The sequence below is a fragment of the Schistocerca nitens genome, chromosome 8, assembly GCF_023898315.1.
Source record: "Schistocerca nitens isolate TAMUIC-IGC-003100 chromosome 8, iqSchNite1.1, whole genome shotgun sequence".
In the NCBI taxonomy this organism is placed as follows: Eukaryota; Metazoa; Arthropoda; class Insecta; order Orthoptera; family Acrididae; genus Schistocerca; species Schistocerca nitens.
This window is the reverse complement of record NC_064621.1, coordinates 109,072,488-109,088,820: the sequence shown is the minus strand read 5'-3', so window position 1 is coordinate 109,088,820 and position 16,333 is coordinate 109,072,488. Positions and strand designations below refer to the sequence as shown.

The 16,333-nt window shown below is 38.5% G+C and overlaps 1 protein-coding gene across 5 annotated transcripts in view; it reads left to right on the top strand.

Moving 5' to 3' along the window:
* LOC126198697 (phosphatidylinositol phosphatase PTPRQ-like) overlaps window positions 1-16,333 on the top strand; it is a 485,978-nt gene that overhangs the window by 170,769 nt on the left and 298,876 nt on the right. For 3 of the 5 annotated variants that reach the window (XM_049935195.1, XM_049935196.1, XM_049935193.1), the window contains exon 4: window positions 4,540-4,851. The exons of the other annotated variants lie outside the window; for them this stretch is intronic. In XM_049935195.1, coding sequence (XP_049791152.1) covers window positions 4,540-4,851 — 312 coding nt within the window. The remainder of the gene's footprint in view (window positions 1-4,539; window positions 4,852-16,333) is intronic. 5 annotated transcript variants of the gene reach the window in all.

Sequence of the window (16,333 nt, the reverse complement as noted above, 5' to 3'; positions counted from 1 at the left end):
CGTAATACGATAAACCACACTCACGATAGGTTACAATCCGACCTTTATTACAGTCAGAAATGTGATGGTATGCATTTCTCCTCCTTACACAATGCATCACAGTAATGTTTCACCAGGCAACACTGGTCAACTGCTGCGTGTGTATGAGAAATTGGTTGGAAACTTTCCTCATGTCAGCACGTTGTAGGTGTCGCCACCGGTGGCAACCTTGTGTGAATCCTCTGAAAAGCTAATCATTTGCATATCACAGCATCTTCTTCCTGATGGTTAAATTTTGCGTTTGTAGCATGTCATCTTCATGGTGTAGCAATTTTAATGGCCAGTAGTTTACAAGTCCAAAAATTTACATTCTGAACACGTTTTTGACACAATTTCATCAATCACAATATTTTCCTATTTGCATCACTCATTTTAGAATGAATAGTACTTGATTTCTCTATGTTTACCATTAAGCTGTCTGTTTCAAAGTGAACTCTAGCCTTTTCAACAAAGTTCTGAATGATTTGAGGAAAAAAAAAAAAAAAAAAAAGAAACCACCACCCTCTCTACTAAGATGAGAACCTGTAAATGGGTCTACTAATGTTCACTTCCCATGTCTTGGGCTAAAGCCCATAGCTAAGGTTAACACAATTAGCACTTACAAATGGCAAAACTGCAACTCACGTATGACATACACTGACAACAAGTTGTGTTGTAACAACTGACAACAAGCACCGTTGTTGTATGTGAAATAGGCAAATTACCTTATTGTAACTTTAAACTAATTTGTGAAAATATGTGTGGAACTGTAATTAAGACAGCATGGTGACCACTTGCAAGCTTTGTTGGTTGGTTGGTTGTTTTGGGGAAGGAGACCAGACATCAAGGTCATCGGTCTCATCGGATTAGGGAAGGACCGGGAAGGAAGGCGGCCGTACCCTTTGAAAGGAACCATCCCAGCATTTGCCTGGAGCGATTTAGGGAAATCAAGGAAAACCTAAATCAGGATGGCCGGACGCGGGATTGAACCGCCGTCCTTCCGAATGCAAGTCCAGTGTCTAACCACTGTGCCACCTCGCTCAGTGCAAGCTTTGTTCTCAGCCAATATGGGCAACAGTAAAATACAATTATTCAGGAATCAAACTTCAAATCACCTGGTTTAAAAAAAAAAAAAATGCATGGCTAGATAGTTCCTTAAACACAACTCGCAAAACTTAAACCAAATTATATTTTACAAAGCATTGCTGGCTAGCACCCTGCCAACACCGGCAATTCAGACTAGAGAGAATAATACTTGATTTTCTGAATTTAATTCAGATCACTGTCTCATCAAACAATAATAATGGTACAAAATCATAATGGAAGTAAATAAAATAGAAACACTGGTTGTAGACAGCTGAGGTATAAGAGATCATTTGGGAACTTATTCAACAATAATACAGATAAATGGCATTTTAGGAAATTGAAATTTGTGTTGAGCCTAAGAATAAATATTTACATGGGATAGGGTTTTATCAATAAATTTAAGGATAATAATAACAGGAACAAGAAAGGAAAATTACAAGTATGGTAATGGAAAGTTCTGTTGGAATATAAAATACTTTTAAAGAAAAAACACATGTAAGTGAAATATAGGTAGGAAATGAGAGTAAGACAGATGAAAGTGTATGGTGATCATAAACAAGAATGAAATTAAATTGATAATATGATCATTGATTGAAGACTATGCTCCATGGTGTGGGGCTTGTACTGCTGGTACTGAAGATGATTAATTACTGCAGGAAGAGAACATAGGTATTCTTAGGTGTACAGAGGATATACATGATCTGTTGGAAATGGGATGTATTTTTATATGCGGAATTGAAATTTGTGAGTGTTTACCAGACAATGAATGATAGTCATATGTTTGGAAGCCATCACATATAAATGAAACAGGTTGACAGGTTTACTGCAGCATCCATGACACTGAATGTAAGAGAGAATTGTATAATTTGAATAGAAGTGTAAGTGATAGTAAGCAGTTGGTAAAAAAATCAGGACTCTGATATCCTAATGGAAAGGCGTGGTGGAATGTAAATAATTCAGGGGATAGAGGTAAAAACTCAATGAATTGTAAAGGCATTGAACTGTTATAAGGCACATAAATCAGAATGAGAGCTTTGCTAGCTTTTGAACAAATTCTTTTTCAAGCTACACACACACACACACACACACACACACACACATACAGCTGTACAGCTTCATCTGAATATAGCCATGCACATGCACGTATGTGTGTGTGAGAACTCAGAGCTTTTAATAGTGTAATTACATACTAAAGTTGTTGTTTTAGGCTTTGCAATATCAAAATTCTCCATTATTTTGTGTATAGCCTGTCTAATGATAAAAAAAGTCTGTTTCAGAGTTTTATGAAATTTAATACAGTCAAGCCTCCTTACAACAATTACTAAAACAATGTTAAAAAACAATTGTCCCAGCAGATTCCCTATAAGTACTATGTTAATTATCCATCATTACAATATTACAATGATGAAGTAATTTAAGCACACCCTGTTATAATGAAGACAAAGGTTTGGGGATCTTACTATTTTCTGCTACTGAGAATCTGACGATAATTGTTTGATAAATCTCTTAACCTTCAGCACTGTATTTTCTGAAGCTTTGTCCCATACTTTCATGTCAGTAAGCAGGTATCAAATAGCATATAACCATGGGAGACCTGTGCTAAATGGCAAATAGAAAGAGTCATAGAGCTCCTTTGTCTGAACCAGTGTTAACTGTTTTAGTCTGTATATTGTTGAGCCTGAAATGCAGTTGGGCATGTTGTGTTGGGCTTGTACACAGTTTATTTCTGTGATTTTTGTGATCTATGAATGTTCATAAGTTGATGTAAATATGCTTTGGACTTTGTTAATAAGATCTGAACAAGGGCTTGAATGGAGGTTTTTAAAAGACATCAACAGTGGAATGAAACTGGCAGACATGGCAAGGAAATATGGACTTGCACAATCAATGTTAGCTAGATTCCTTGAAAAGAGCTGGAGAAAATTTTCTAAGTGACAAGTATAAGTCTTGAAGAAAAAGAATGACGATGAATGTTGCTGATGATGTGGACAATGCTACACTGCAGTGGTCTAATGAGATGTGTGCACAGAATATACTAATGGCTTGTTGATATGCCAAAAAGCCTTAGATTTCAATAAGTTTCTTGGCATTTCTAATTTTAAGGTAAGAAAGGGATGGTTGCAGAGATTTAAGGAGAGACATGGAATAATTTTTGAAGTGATTTCTTGGAAGGAAAAACCAGCATGTGTGAACTGGTGGAAAAATACAGACCTGAAAGCATGTACAATGCAGATGAGATGGGATTGTTTTACCAGCTGATGCCAGAAGAGGCAATGGCCTTTAGAGGGGAAAAATGTAAAAGAGAGAAGTAATCTAAAATATGCCTATGGTTCTTTTGTGGAGCAATGCATCAGGGATACATCCCTATTGCTTAAAAAAATGTAACAAGAGTAACAGGTAAGAGTACATACATTTTATTTTACTGTCCTTTAATTTATAGGTTGACCCAGTACCTTCAGCTGTAATGCTATGAATATGCATGAGGTGTACATATACTCCAGTATCCTACCAGATCAATTTTGTATTTTTTAAGCTTGTATGATGCATCATGTTCTTAGTGAGTGGCTGCTTTTGCTTGATAAAGAGATGGCAAGGAAAAATAAGAAAATCGCATTGCTAGTGAATAATTGTAGTGTGCATAACAACATGCCAGACTATGATACTACCCCTGAACTTCACTCCAGTCCTTCAGCCTTTAGACATGGGGATAGTTAAGAACTTCAAGACAAAATACCATTCACCTCTAGTTCAGTGTGTGACATGATTGATAGTTCCTGGAATGGTGTAAAGCCAAATGTGATTGTGAACTCCTGGGGGCAAAAAAAAAAAAAAAAAAAAAAAGGATTGTGGTGTCAGTGGATGATGAGACATTGGTGTTTGAAGAAAGCACCAATGAATCTATGATCAAAGAGTTAAGGAGTAATTAGCCTGTTGAAAATTCTGATGATGATAGTGATGTGATAAGACTGTGCAAGACCTGCTCCTTCTCTAATGGAGCTAATAGGTCAGCTGGAAATATTTAGCAAGCAGCACCCTCAATCCCAAATGTTTCAGTGGAACAATTGATTGCATTGAAATAGATAAAGAAAATATTTACAAGAGAGTCATTTTTAAAAAAAAAAGTGAAGTATGTGAATCCTTCTGTACACAAGAGATAGGTACTGTACTAATAAATGGAGTGAACAAAATGTGTTTTATTATCTGTCTTTTATTGTTATTTCTCATCAGAAACATACTACAGTACTGTATGTGCTGACCTTTAAGGTATAGCACTGTAGTAGTCACTATTAACAAAACCTCATTGTAACATTAACCCTATTATAACAATATCATTTTCATGGTCCCATGAGTATTGTCCTGTTGAGGTTTGACTGTACTTACTTTTGATAGTTTCTGCTTTTTACCATGGAATCCAAAGCACAGCTGGTTTTACAGTTCCAGAAAAACCCAAAAGTTTATTTGTGAGCGAAAGTAATGGTACACTTTCACTACAATGGGAGCCACCGACATGTATCCAAGGAGTACTGTTGTACTATCATGTTATAATCACTTGCAAAGTTTCAAGAAATGGGCCAGACTGTCCGTGCCCACAGAACAGCTCTATCAGTATCAAAGAACCTCCATCTGAAACACAAACAACGTTTGTGGGACTTCATCCATATTCAGAATACAGTGTTGCTGTTGCCGCTGTAACCAAGATAGGTGTTGGGAATTCAAAAGAAGCATCTTTTAACACTACAGAGGATGGTGAGTCATAATGTGTTTCATCTTTTTCTAACATACTGTGGATTTCAACATATTTCTGAAGAAATTGTAATAGTATATTCTAATCTACCCCTCCCTCATTTGTTTATTGTCACTGACTTCATAATAAACTTTTTTAATAAGCTTAAAGAGGAGTAAGATTTATAATAAACTTTTTTACTTACCTTCTTTTCTCATAATTGGCTTCAGTTCTTCACATGTAGGGGTTGATTCTTGAAGCAGAAATTTTTGATATCATAGGTTCTCATGGTTCCAATTGGCATAATAACATCTGAAGAATTGCCTGAACAGTTAATTTTATTCTCTCACATTTTTTCTGTATCACACTGTCTTTACAAGTTCCACAACAAAAACAAAAACTACATTGTTATTGCCAGAAATAAAAACACGTCCAATCACATCAGAAGCATACCCACTATTAATCCATTCTATGGTACTGACAATATTCCAAAGAGTTTACAAATTTTCTTGAAAAATGAATCTTCACCAATTTATATCATTATTTTATAAATGACTCAGAAGTAAATATAATAAATGCTGTCACATTAGAAGCTGAGTAGAACAGTCACTGCAGTGTAGTGGTTGTGATACTAAGCTGCTGCATGGAGAGTTGTGAGTTCAAAACTCACCTGAGCTGTAGTATTTTAATCTCTATATCTGGTTCAAGTACATTCTAGAAGTACCCACAAGCGGCAAGAATCATTGTACTGGAATGTTTTGTAGATGTATATATACCCTATATGTTCTGGCTGGAGGCAATTCGCTCCAAGCTCTTCTATATGCAAGTGCTAAATAAATCTTCATTAAATGAAGATAGTATTTGTCATTCATGTACTTACACCTTATTCTACGTGACATTATTCTGGTGGAGATGCTGGGTATTGGTATTTGTGATGCCACACATTATCGGTGACACAGTGGCTCCCACCAGGCCATGACAAAGCCGCCATTTACGTGGTGAGAAACACGAGTTCAAGCCATATTCAATAGATCCCGTCTATCGGAAACAGAAGAAGAAGAGGATGTTACGATGACAGCAACTGTATGCCACCACAAGAGACATCCTTCTGGGTTCTATAGTGATGATGACCAAGATCCCAACAAGTGGCTGAAGGTATATTAGCATATAGCCAAGTTTAACAAATGAGATGAGACCGTGTGTTTGGCTAACGTATTTTTCTACTTGGAGGGCATTGCCAAGCAATGGTATGAGAACAACGAGGAGAAGTTCACAAGCTTGGAAGTATTCCAGGCAGAACTGTGCAAGTATTTTGGTGACACACAATGACAGAAGTGTAAGGCTGAAGATAAATTAAAGTGCAGGGCACAGCATCCAGGGCAAATGACAGCATCCTACATTCAAGACATCTTGGAGCTGTGTAACATAGTGGATCCTAGAATGAAGGAGGAAGATAAGGTTGCATATATCATGAAGGGTGTTGCTGAGGACATATATCAAGCCCTACCTTGGAAGAAGGTTTCGACAACAGACAACTTCATAAAATGGTGCCAGTTTATCGAGACAATGCATCAAAAAAGAATTACATGCAAAAAGTCTGAATGGATTCCAAACATCATATCGATGTTTGTGATGGAGGAAGAAACTGATTTCACAAGTGTTCTTCGTCAGACAGTGAGAGAGGAAATTCAGAAGGCACTTGGATTGCATGGTGAGCAAAACACCAAGACATTTCAAGAGGTCATAAGGGAGGAAGTGGAACAGACATTGAACCTAATCTCTCGTCCTTCATCTCCCTTTAAAAATGTAAAAAAGTTGAGACCCAGGTGAAATTACGTTCCTACAATGCCACATGAGGAACCTGTTTGGGCACCAAGGAAGACTGATGTTTGGAGGACCCAGGATAACCATCCAGTATGTTTTCACTGTGGATGACTGAGATGTGTAGTGCACTATTGTCAAGAAAGGCGGCAGATATTTGATGACACCCAAGCCAGAAGACAACAGAATGATCTTAGTCATCGCCAACTCCAGGATGATGAAGATGAACAAGAAGATGTGGGTGCAGGATGACGTATGTCACCATCGCTGCAAGCTGGCTGATGGAGAGGACGCTCCCCAACATGCCGCTTAGAAGCTCCAGCTGATCACCTAGCCACTGCAACCTGGAAAACTAAAGGATGCGACCTCCCTTGGAGGTGACGCCACTGAAGAGAAAAATCCTCCTCTGTCGACCATTACAAAAATGATAGGAAACTACTTCGATATCCTCATGGATGGCCAACCAGACCAAGCTCTTGTGGACTCTGGGCATCATATTCAGTCATTTTGGAGAAGTACCGTTGCCAGTTGCAGACGGTCGTATTCATCGAGAACAAAACATCTCTGCTGAAGGTGGCTGATGGGAAATATGTAAAACCTAGAGGAAGATGTGTAATTCATGTGGTATAAGTGGCCATACACAGAACTTAGAATTCATCATCTTACAAGAATTTAGTCATGATGTCATTCTCGTATGGGACTTTTTGAAAGCTTTTCAGGCAATTATAAATTGTGATCACTAGAAGATTATGCTAGATGAGATGAGGTACTGTGGACAGGAAGATGCGCATCCCAGTGTGTGGAGACTATGTCACCAACCCATGGATCTTCTAGTGGAATGTAAGAGAAGCATACCACTGAAGAATAACTTCGTCATCCCAGACTTTGTTATCTCATTTAAGAACGGATTTGGTCAATTGTGGATAGTTAACTGTCACTGAGATCCTTCCAAGATGTATGTGCATAGCAAACACTGAGTCATTAATTGCAAAGCAGATGAGTGTCATAGAAACCTCCCATGTCGAGTCTGTGGGCGAAATTAGTGCTGCCACTTTGAGACAAGATTGTCTACCTCAACTATCACTGGATCTCACTAAGAAACAATAGAAGAAGCTACTTTCCATTCTTCAAGAGTTCTCTGAATGCTTCAATCCACAAGTGAAGAGCAAATAGAAAAATCAACAGTGAAGCATCAGATTAGTATTGGAGACCATCAACCAATGAGCCAGAGAGTGTACCATGTGTCAGCAACAGAACATCGAATAACTCATGATGAGGCAGAGAAAATGGTGAAGAATGATATCATTCAGCCTTTGCAGAGCCCATGGTCATCACCAGTGGTTCTCGTCAGGAAGAAGGATGGCAGTTGGTGCTTTTGTGTTGATTACAGGAAGATAAATAAGAACTAAAAAGTACATTTACCCTCTTCCACGAATTGACGATACACTAGATTGTCTGAAGGGGGCTAAGTTTTTCTCAACCATGGACATGTACTGGCAAATCAAAGTAGATGAGGCTGATTGTCAGAAGACTGCATTCATCACCTCTGAGGGCCTGTATGAGTTTAAGGTAGTGCCGTTTGATTTGTGTAATGTACCAGCAACTTTTGAATGATGATGAATAATCTTCTAAGTCACCTGAAGTAGACTATGTGTCTTTGTTATTTAGATGACATTATAGTGTTCTCAGAGATATGAGATGAACACATTGAAAGACTGAGGGCCGTTCTTAAGTGTTACCAACAAGGCGGACTGAAACTTAATCCAAGAAAGTGTCTCCTTGCAGCAAAAGAAATCAAAATACTTAGACACATTGTGCCAAATGAAGGTGTGTGACCAGACGCAGAAAAGGTGAGATCTATAATGGAATTTCCTATTCCTAAAAGTATTAGAGATGTGAGAAGCTTCCTCAGATTACATTCTTATTACCGTCATTTTATCAAAGACTTTTGTATCAAAGCCAGGCCACTCCAAGTGTTGTTGAAAGCCGATGCTAAATTTATCTGGGATGGTGCTCAACAAGATTGTTTTGATGTGCTTTCAATGTGCTGCAAAAACCTCTGACGACTGACCCTGTACTTGGTCTGTATGATGAGAGAACAGAACTACACACAGATGCCAGTGGGTATGGGATTGGTGCTGTTCTGCTGCAGATTTTGAATGGAACAGAGAACCTATGTTTCTAGGATACTTACAAAAGCTGAGAGAAACTCTTCAATTAAAGAAAGAGAATGTCTTGCTGTCATCTGGGCCATGTGCACATTTTGACAGTATCTCTATGGAAGGCCATTCACAGTTGTTACAGACCATCATTCACTTTGTTGGTTGACAGGTCTTAAGGATCCAACAGGACAACTCACCAGGTGGGCACTATGTCTTCAAGAGTATGACATTACCATAGTGTACAAAAGTGGAAGAAAACACCAAGATGCCAACTGTCTCTCAAGAAACCCTGTGCAAGACCATCAAGACTTTGATGAAGTAGTGACTGTCTTGCTGCACTCCAGGATCTGTCTGCTGAGCAGAAGGACGCCAAGATATTTCAAATTATGCTTGCCTTGAATTGGTCAGAGGATGTGAAAGGACAATTTAAGGTAGTTAATGGATTACTTTGCAAGAAAAACTTTGATCCATTTGGAAAGAGGTGGCTACCAGTGATTCCTAAACACATGCGCTTAGATGTTCTACAGAAATTCCATGACGCACCTGAGGATGGACTTTTAGGATTTATTAAGACATATGATAGGATCCACAGTTTCTCAGAAACCACCTGGCCAACTCATACCAATTCCACCAGCTGATACACCTTTCCAGCATTTCAGGATTGACCTCCTCAGACGATTTCCAATGTCTGCTTGTGGCAATAGATGCACTGATTATCTGACATGATATGCTATTAGAAAAGCCGTTAAAACAGCCGAAGCATTTGAGGTAGCCAAATTCATCGTGGAAGACATTGTATTAAAACACTGTGTCCCAAGGTCATTAATTATCAATTGAGGGAAAGTTTTTCAATCGAATCTTGTGGCAGAGATAAATCATTGGTGCAACATTACTCATCACATTAAGACTGCCTACTATCCGCAAACTAACGGCCTTACTGAATGCCTTAATAAGACCCTGGCTGACATGCTATCAATGTTCGTCAATATTGAGCAGAGCAACTAGGATGAGGTGTTACCTTTTGTGACGTTTACCTACAACAAAGACACCACAGGATTTACACCATTTTTCCTGGTACATGGGTGTGAGGTGACGACGATGATGGACACTGTGTTTCCATTACATCGTGATGATGTGGACGATGACTACAATGGCCAGGTGTTAACTAGAGCTGAGGAAGCTCGGCAGTTAGCTCGACTCCACACGCTGCAGGCTCAAGAAAACGATCGCTGAAGGTATGATGCGAGCCACCACCCTGTTGTTTACCAGCGTGCTGACCTCATCTGGATCTTCACTCCTGTTCGGAATGTTGGTCTCTCTGAGAAGCTCCTCAGGTGCTACTTTGGACCTTATAAGGTTGTAAGACAGTTGCCTGGTGTTACTTACGAAGTTATAGATTTTGACCCTGACACAAGACAACAAAAGATCAGAGATACGGTCCACATACTTCAAATAAAACCCTATAAGGATCCTGCAACCCAGGGTAAATCTGAAGCTCCAGCGACAGGCAACAAGTGGAAAGGTGACAAAGAATGTAGTGTCAAAGGAAGTTCTAAGAATTTCACCACCAGGGCGAACATCAGTCATGGGGAGTCGGAGTATGCAGGACCGATGACTCATTATTGCGCTAGGAGGACGTAACACCAAGACACTGTTCTCTTAAGGAGGGAGCAATGTTGCAGAAGAAGCTGAGTAGCACAGTCACCGTAGTGTAGTGGTTATGATAGTAGGTTGTTGCATGGAGGTTTGTGATTTCAAAACCCACCTGAACTCTAAAATTTTAATTTCTATATTCGGTTTGACCACATTCTAGAAGTATCCACAGACTGCATGAATCATAGTACTGGAATGATCTGTAGCTGTGTGTATACCATATGTGTTCTGGCTGGAGGCAGTTCGCTCCATGCTCTTGTATGTGTAAGTGCTGAATAAACTTTCTTTAAGTGAATTTAATGTTCGTCATTCATCTACTTACACCTTCTTCTACATGACAATATTCTCAGATGGTGAAATTATTGATAGGAATTTTAAGTGTGCCAGATATTCTGTAATTTGAAATATTCATTAAAAAAAGTAATTTTAACTGTACATACAGAGCTAGTACTTAATAATTGTAACAACAAAAATAAAAGTAAAGTAATTTATTTTTATACATTTTAGCCTTAAATATACCACATCATATACAAAATCATATGAAATTCTTTTATAAAAACAGCTGAGATAATATTAACCTGTTTAAAAAGTAGAAAATATTTTTGGCATCAATAACTTCTGTTGAAGAAAAGTAATGCTAGAGGAGGGTGTCCCTTTACAATATACCCCTCACATAATTTGGAAACAATGTGTTTACAATATTTTATGACAGACTATAATTTTTGCCAAATGGTCTACAAAATGACACCAGAAAATAGAATACAGATTTATAGAAGGATCTGATTCATAACATATTACAGAAAACATAAGAAAAATATCTACTGTACAAGTCATAGTCTATACATATATTAGGACATGGCATTCAGATTTCCAGATCTGTGGAACATACTGTCACAAGACAAGTAATACAAACTCAAGACTTAAACATTACAACACTAAACTATAGAAGTTAGTACAGAGACAAGGTATATTACTAGAATTACAAATTGCAAGTTCATATATATAAACTCAAACCTTCAAAGTCTTCAAAAAAGAAGAGAAAAAAATTCATTGCCTAAGTGTATGACGAGTGAGCCAACTTGGAAAACTCACAATGATGGGAACAGACCAAAATAATATACTCAATCATGAGTAGGATTATAGCACAATATCAATCAGCCACATAAATTGAAGTATTTAAGGATATGTTTACTCATGAAAGGACAAAGTAATGAAAAAATATTAGGGCCTAAGCTTATGATGTAGGGACTGACCCATGAATCCAAACCACACCAGGTACAAACCAGCAAAAAATGTTTCGACAAAACAAAATGAATAAAGTTCATGTTGTTGTTGTTGTGGTCTTCAGTCCTGAGACTGGTTTGATGCAGCTCTCCATGCTACTCTATCCTGCGCAAGGTTCTTCATCTCCCAGTACCTACTGCAACCTACATCCTTTTGAATCTGCTTAGAGTATTCATCTCTTGGTCTCCCTCTATGATTTTTACCCTCCACGCTGCCCTCCAGTACTAAATTGATGATCCCTTGATGCCTCAGAACATGTCCCACCAACCGATCCCTTCTTCTAGTCAAGTTGTGCCACAAACTTCTCTTCTCACCAATTCTATTCAATACCTCCTATTAGTTCAATCATATGTAAAGAGTAATTATAAGGAGCATCTAGCCTCAATGAATAGTTGCACAATTTCCTTGAGTACACACACAGTTTTGATGACCAGGGGTACCCAAAACAGAGTTAATCATGCGTCTGCCCACAACTCAAGTTCCAGTCAGGTACGATATTACAGTACTCACGGTAAATACAGGTAAACAGAGTTATAAATAGCTTTGAATGCTGACATAATTGAGTAACTGGAGGACCAAAATAAGCGTATGAAAGCACACACGTATGCATCTTGTTTATCATCTATACTAGTAAATGTCTTCCACACTATTTGCTAATTGTCCATACAAACTAACCAGCATACATAAAGGCCTAAACAATTCATTTACAACTGATATAAAAACATACATATTGATTTAAAGTAAATGTATTGGAAAGTCAATCCCCCTACTTGAAAAAACATACATTTATGTGGAATAACACTGTTGTTGCCATTCTTGACTAACAATTAACAAATCCCAGTCACAACACTGATGTTTTTGACAGATGCTTGAGTTCATTACCCAGCACCTGTGATCTCTTGTAAGTTGACTGGACCAGCAGGATACAGCCATACAGCAGTGTGGGGAGTGGATCCACCCACATCTTTCAATTTCCTCCATAGAGTTCTCATAGCACACTCCAGTGGATAGATAACTTCCTGTCTAGCATTCACTTCAAATCCTGAAAAATTGTTTTGTGTACTAAATATGATGTTCAATACGTTCATCACATTACATGACATATGCTCTCCTATTTATATCACAAAAGCAGTTATGTAGGATTTCATCATATGAGATTAAAAAGTGTTTACATATGAAACTTTAATAAGCAGAATTAATCACAATGAAGAAAAAAATGAACTAACTAGGTGATACACACAGATATACTAAGATACTGTTCCTAATTTTTACAGTACAAATTATGAACATTGTTTCATTTCAAAATTGGAAAGGAACTACTCATTTAGTCTCATGACATATATGTATAAAATTATAAAGCACAGATCTATTGTTGTTGTGGTCTTCAGTCCTGAGACTGGTTTGATGCAGCTCTCCATGCTACTCTACCCTGTGCAAGCTTCTTCATCTCCCAGTACCTACTGCAACCTACATCTTTCTGAACCTGCTTAGTGTATGCATCTCTTGGTCTCCCTCTACGATTTTTACCCTCCATGCTGCCCTCCAATGCTAAATCTGTGATCCCTAGATGCCTCAAAACATGGCCTACCAACTGATCCCTTCTTCTAGTCAAGTTGTGCCACAAACTTCTCTTCTCCCCAATCCTATTCAATACCTCCTCATTAGTTACGTGATCTACCCACCTTTCTTTCAGCATTCTTCTGTAGCACCACATTTCGAAAGTTTCTATTCTCTTCTTGTCCAAACTAGTTATCGTCCATGTTTCACTTCCATACATGGCTACACTCCATACAAATACTTTCAGAAACGACTTCCTGACACTTAAATCTATACTCGATGTTAACAAATTTCTCTTCTTCAGAAACGATTTCCTTGCCATTGCCAGTCTACATTTTATATCCTCTCTACTTTGACCATCATCAGTTATTCTACTCCCTAAATAGCAAAACTCCTTTACTACTTTAAGTGTCTCATTTCCTAATCTAATTCCCTCAGCATCACCCGATTTAATTTGACTGCATTCCATTATCCTTGTTTTGCTTTTGTTGATGTTCATCTTATATCCTCCTTTCAAGACACTGTCCATTCCATTCAACTGCTCTCCCAAGTCCTTTGCTGTCTCTGATAGAATTACAATGTCACTGGCGAACCTCAAAGTTTTTACTTCTTCTCCATGAATTTTAATACCTACTCCGAATTTTTCTTTTGTTTCCTTTACTGCTTGCTCAATATACAGATTGAATAACATTGGGGAGAGGCTACAACCCTGTCTCACTCCTTTCCCAACGACTGTTACCCTTTCATGCCTCTCGACTCTTATAACTGCCATCTGGTTTCTGTACAAATTGTAAATATCCTTTCGCTCCCTGTATTTTACCCCTGCTACCTTCAAAATTTGAAAGAGAGTATTCCAGTTAACATTGTCAAAAGCTTTCTCTAGGTCTACAAATGCTAGAAACGTAGGTTTGGCTTTTCTTAATCTTTCTTCTAAGATAAGTCGTAAGGTTAGTATTGCCTCACGTGTTCCAACATTTCTACGGAATCCAAACTGATCTTCCCCGAGGTCTGCTTCTAGCAGTTTTTCCATTCGTCTGTAAAGAATTCGCGTTAGTATTTTGCAGCTGTGACTTATTAAACTGATAGTTCGGTAATTTTCACATCTGTCAACACCTGCTTTCTTTGATATTGGAATTATTATATTCTTCTTGAAGTCTGAGGGTATGTCGCCTGTCTCATACATCTTGCTCACCAGATGGTAGAGTTTTATCATGACTGGCTCTCCCAAGGCCATCAGTTGTTCTAATGGAATGTTGTTTCGACTCAGGTCTTTCAGTGCTCTGTCAAACTCTTCACGCAGTATCTTATCTCCCATTTCGTCTTCATCTACATCCTCTTCCATTTCCATAATATTGTCCTCAAGTACATCGCCCTTGTATAAACCCTCCATATACTCCTTCCACCTTTCTGCCTTCCCTTCTTTGCTTAGAACTGGGTTGCCATCTGAGCTCTTGATATTCATACAAGTGGTTCTCTTCTCTCCAAAGGTCTCTTTAATTTTCCTGTAGGCAGTATCTATCTTACCCCTAGTGAGACAAGCCTCTACATCCTTACATTTGTTCTCTAGCCATCCCTGCTTAGCCATTTTGCACTTCCTGTCGATCTCATTTTTGAGACGTTTGTATTCCTTTTTGCCTGCTTCATTTAATGCATTTTTATATTTTCTCCTTTCATCAATTAAATTCAATATTTCTTCTGTTACCCAAGGATTTCTATTAGCCCTCATCTTTTTACCTACTTGATCGTCTGCTGCCTTCACTACTTCATCCCTCAGAGCTACCCATTCTTCTTCTACTGTATTTCTTTCCCCCATTCCTGTCAATTGTTCCCTTATGCTCTCCCTGAAACTCTCTACAACCTCTGGTTCTTTCAGTTTATCCAGGTCCAATCTCCTTAAATTCCCACCTTTTTGCAGTTTCTTCAGTTTCAATCTGCAGTTCATAACCAATAGATTGTGGTCAGAATCCACATCTGCCCCTGGAAATGTCTTACAATTTAAAACCTGGTTCCTAAATCTCTGTCTTACCATTATATAATCTATCTGATACCTTTTAGTATCTCCAGGATTCTTCCAGGTATACAAACTTCTTTTATGATTCTTGAACCAAGTGTTAGCTATGATTAAGTTATGCTCTGTGCAAAATTCTACAGGGCGGCTTCCTCTTTCATTTCTTCCCCCCCAATCCATATTCACCTACTATGTTTCCTTCTCTCCCCTTTCCTACTGACAAATTCCAGTCACCCATGACTATTAAATTTTCGTCTCCCTTCACTACCTGAATAATTTCTTTTATCTCGTCATACATTTCATCTATTTCTTCATCATCTGCAGAGCTAGTTGGCATATAAACTTGTACTACTGTAGTAGGCATGGGCTTTGTGTCTATCTTGGCCACAATAATGAGTTCGCTATGCTGTTTGTAGTAGCTTACCCGCACTCCTATTTTTTTATTCATTATTAAACCTACTCCTGCATTACCCCTATTTGATTTTGTATTTATAACCCTGTAATCACCTGACCAAAAGTCTTGTTCCTCCTGCCACCGAACTTCACTAATTTCCACTATATCTAACTTTAACCTATCCATTTCCCTTTTTAAATTTTCTAATCTACCTGCCCGATTAAGGGATCTGACATTCCACGCTCCGATCCATAGAATGCCAGTTTTCTTTCTCTTGATAGCAGCGTCCTCTTGAGTAGTCCCCACCCGGAGATCCGAATGGGGGACTATTTTACCTCCAGAATATTTTACCCAAGAGGACGCCATCATCATTTAATCATACAGTAAAGCTGCATGTCCTCGGGAAAAATTATGGCTGTAGTTTCCCCTTGCTTTCAGCCGTTCGCAGTACCAGCACAGCAAGGCCGTTTTGGTTAGTGTTACAAGGCCAGATCAGTCAATCATCCAGACTGTTGCCCCTGCAACTACTGAAAAGGTTTCTGCCCCTCTTCAGGAACCACACGTTTGTCTGGCCTCTCAACAGATACCCCTCCATTGTGGTTGCACCTACTGTACGGCCATCTGTA